The 1,393-nt window shown below is 32.1% G+C and overlaps 1 protein-coding gene across 4 annotated transcripts in view; it reads right to left on the bottom strand.

The window, feature by feature from the left end:
- Window positions 1-456: 456 nt before the first annotated feature.
- Window positions 457-1,393, bottom strand: part of LOC106462044 (nicotinamide N-methyltransferase-like) — a 25,671-nt gene continuing 24,734 nt past the window's right edge. For all 4 annotated transcript variants that reach the window (XM_013921917.2, XM_013921918.2, XM_013921920.2 and 1 more), the window contains one exon: window positions 457-1,050. In XM_013921917.2, the coding sequence (XP_013777371.1) occupies window positions 621-1,050 (430 nt within the window). In that variant the 3' untranslated portion in view covers window positions 457-620. The remainder of the gene's footprint in view (window positions 1,051-1,393) is intronic.

The following is a 1,393-nucleotide window of genomic DNA, read 5'->3' as shown; positions in this document are numbered from 1 at the left end:
GAAAGGACTTGTGTCGCTAAAGTTTCGTCGGAACGAATTTACGGAAAATTATCTAACGAACGGAGACGTAACAATATATATATGTTACTTTATTCTAAAGATTATATATATATTTCTAAATAGCGCCCCAAATTTATATTAAGTTCACCCTAAAAGCTGAAAATATGACCGAAATCTCTTCTTTAGCAATAGTAATTTCTGTTAACAGGGAAGAGATTTATAATGTCTTTAGGAAATAATGTTTTGGTCAAGAAATTGATTTGTTTGTTTGTAATTAAGTACAAAGCTACACAACGGGCTCTCTGCGTACCACTAGTATCAAAACCCAGTTTCTAGCATTGTAAGTCCACAGACATACCGCTGAACCACTGGGGGGCCAAGAAATTGAAGCACAACAAGCACCTTATTGACAATGATTTCTAGAATTCCTTAGAAAATGATGTTTTAGTCAGGAAATTGAAGCAGACAACAAGCATTTTATTGACATCAATTTCAAGGAATTAAGCACACATCTCAGTTACTGAACTGAGCTTTTGTGAGAAAATTTCACAAAAGATTTTAGTTAAGCAGAAGTACATTAATACATTAATATCTTTATAGATTATTTTAATTTAATTAAACTACATTTTTATAGCACTAACGCAAAAGCAACCATCATGGTCCGTTGGTTTTCCTTCTATCACTTGTCGTTCTAGAATCTTCCATTCGAAACCCTGGAATCCTGCCAACGTCATTGCCTTTTGAATCATTGGTTGATCCAACTTTAAAGAAGGAAAAATCTCGTCATTAACATAATAAAACGTATTATTTAGAGCGCCTACCATTATTATTCCTCCACCAACACGTAATAGGGCAGCGATGTTTTTCAGCGCTTGAACATAGCTCGACCAATCACAAGCTGCAAATTCAAGACAGAGTGACGTAATAATGACGTCAAAAGGAGCTTCTTTGTAATTTAGAGGAATTGAATCAAATACATCACAAAAGCTAACATTCTTCAATTTTCTTCGAAGTCTTTCTTCTAGAATTCTTACGCCTTCATCAAGATCACTAAAAAAATAGCGAAAAATCTCGTTAAAACACCTTTAAATCCAGGTTACATCAAAGTAGTTCACATGAAGAAAAGCGTTTGTCATAATCTTTAGGTATTGATCTTTTTATATGATGTTCATATTCATTCTGAAATAATTTATAACAATATTTTTCATTTCTTTTTAAAGAAATAGTTGAGATTATGTTTGATAGTTTCAGCTTAATGCAAAATCTCATCTAATATTTTATTGATACTGAGATTTACACAGCGTGGTCAAAAGTAAATATAACCTAATTTTTCGTCATTTAACTGATTTATGCTAACTAATTTGTGTTCGTAGAGCACTATATAAATGAAAAT

The sequence above is a fragment of the Limulus polyphemus genome, unplaced genomic scaffold (assembly GCF_000517525.1).
Source record: "Limulus polyphemus unplaced genomic scaffold, Limulus_polyphemus-2.1.2 Scaffold1080, whole genome shotgun sequence".
Taxonomy (NCBI): Eukaryota; Metazoa; Arthropoda; class Merostomata; order Xiphosura; family Limulidae; genus Limulus; species Limulus polyphemus.
Note: the sequence above shows the minus strand (reverse complement) of the source record. Positions and strands in the feature narration are given on the sequence as shown.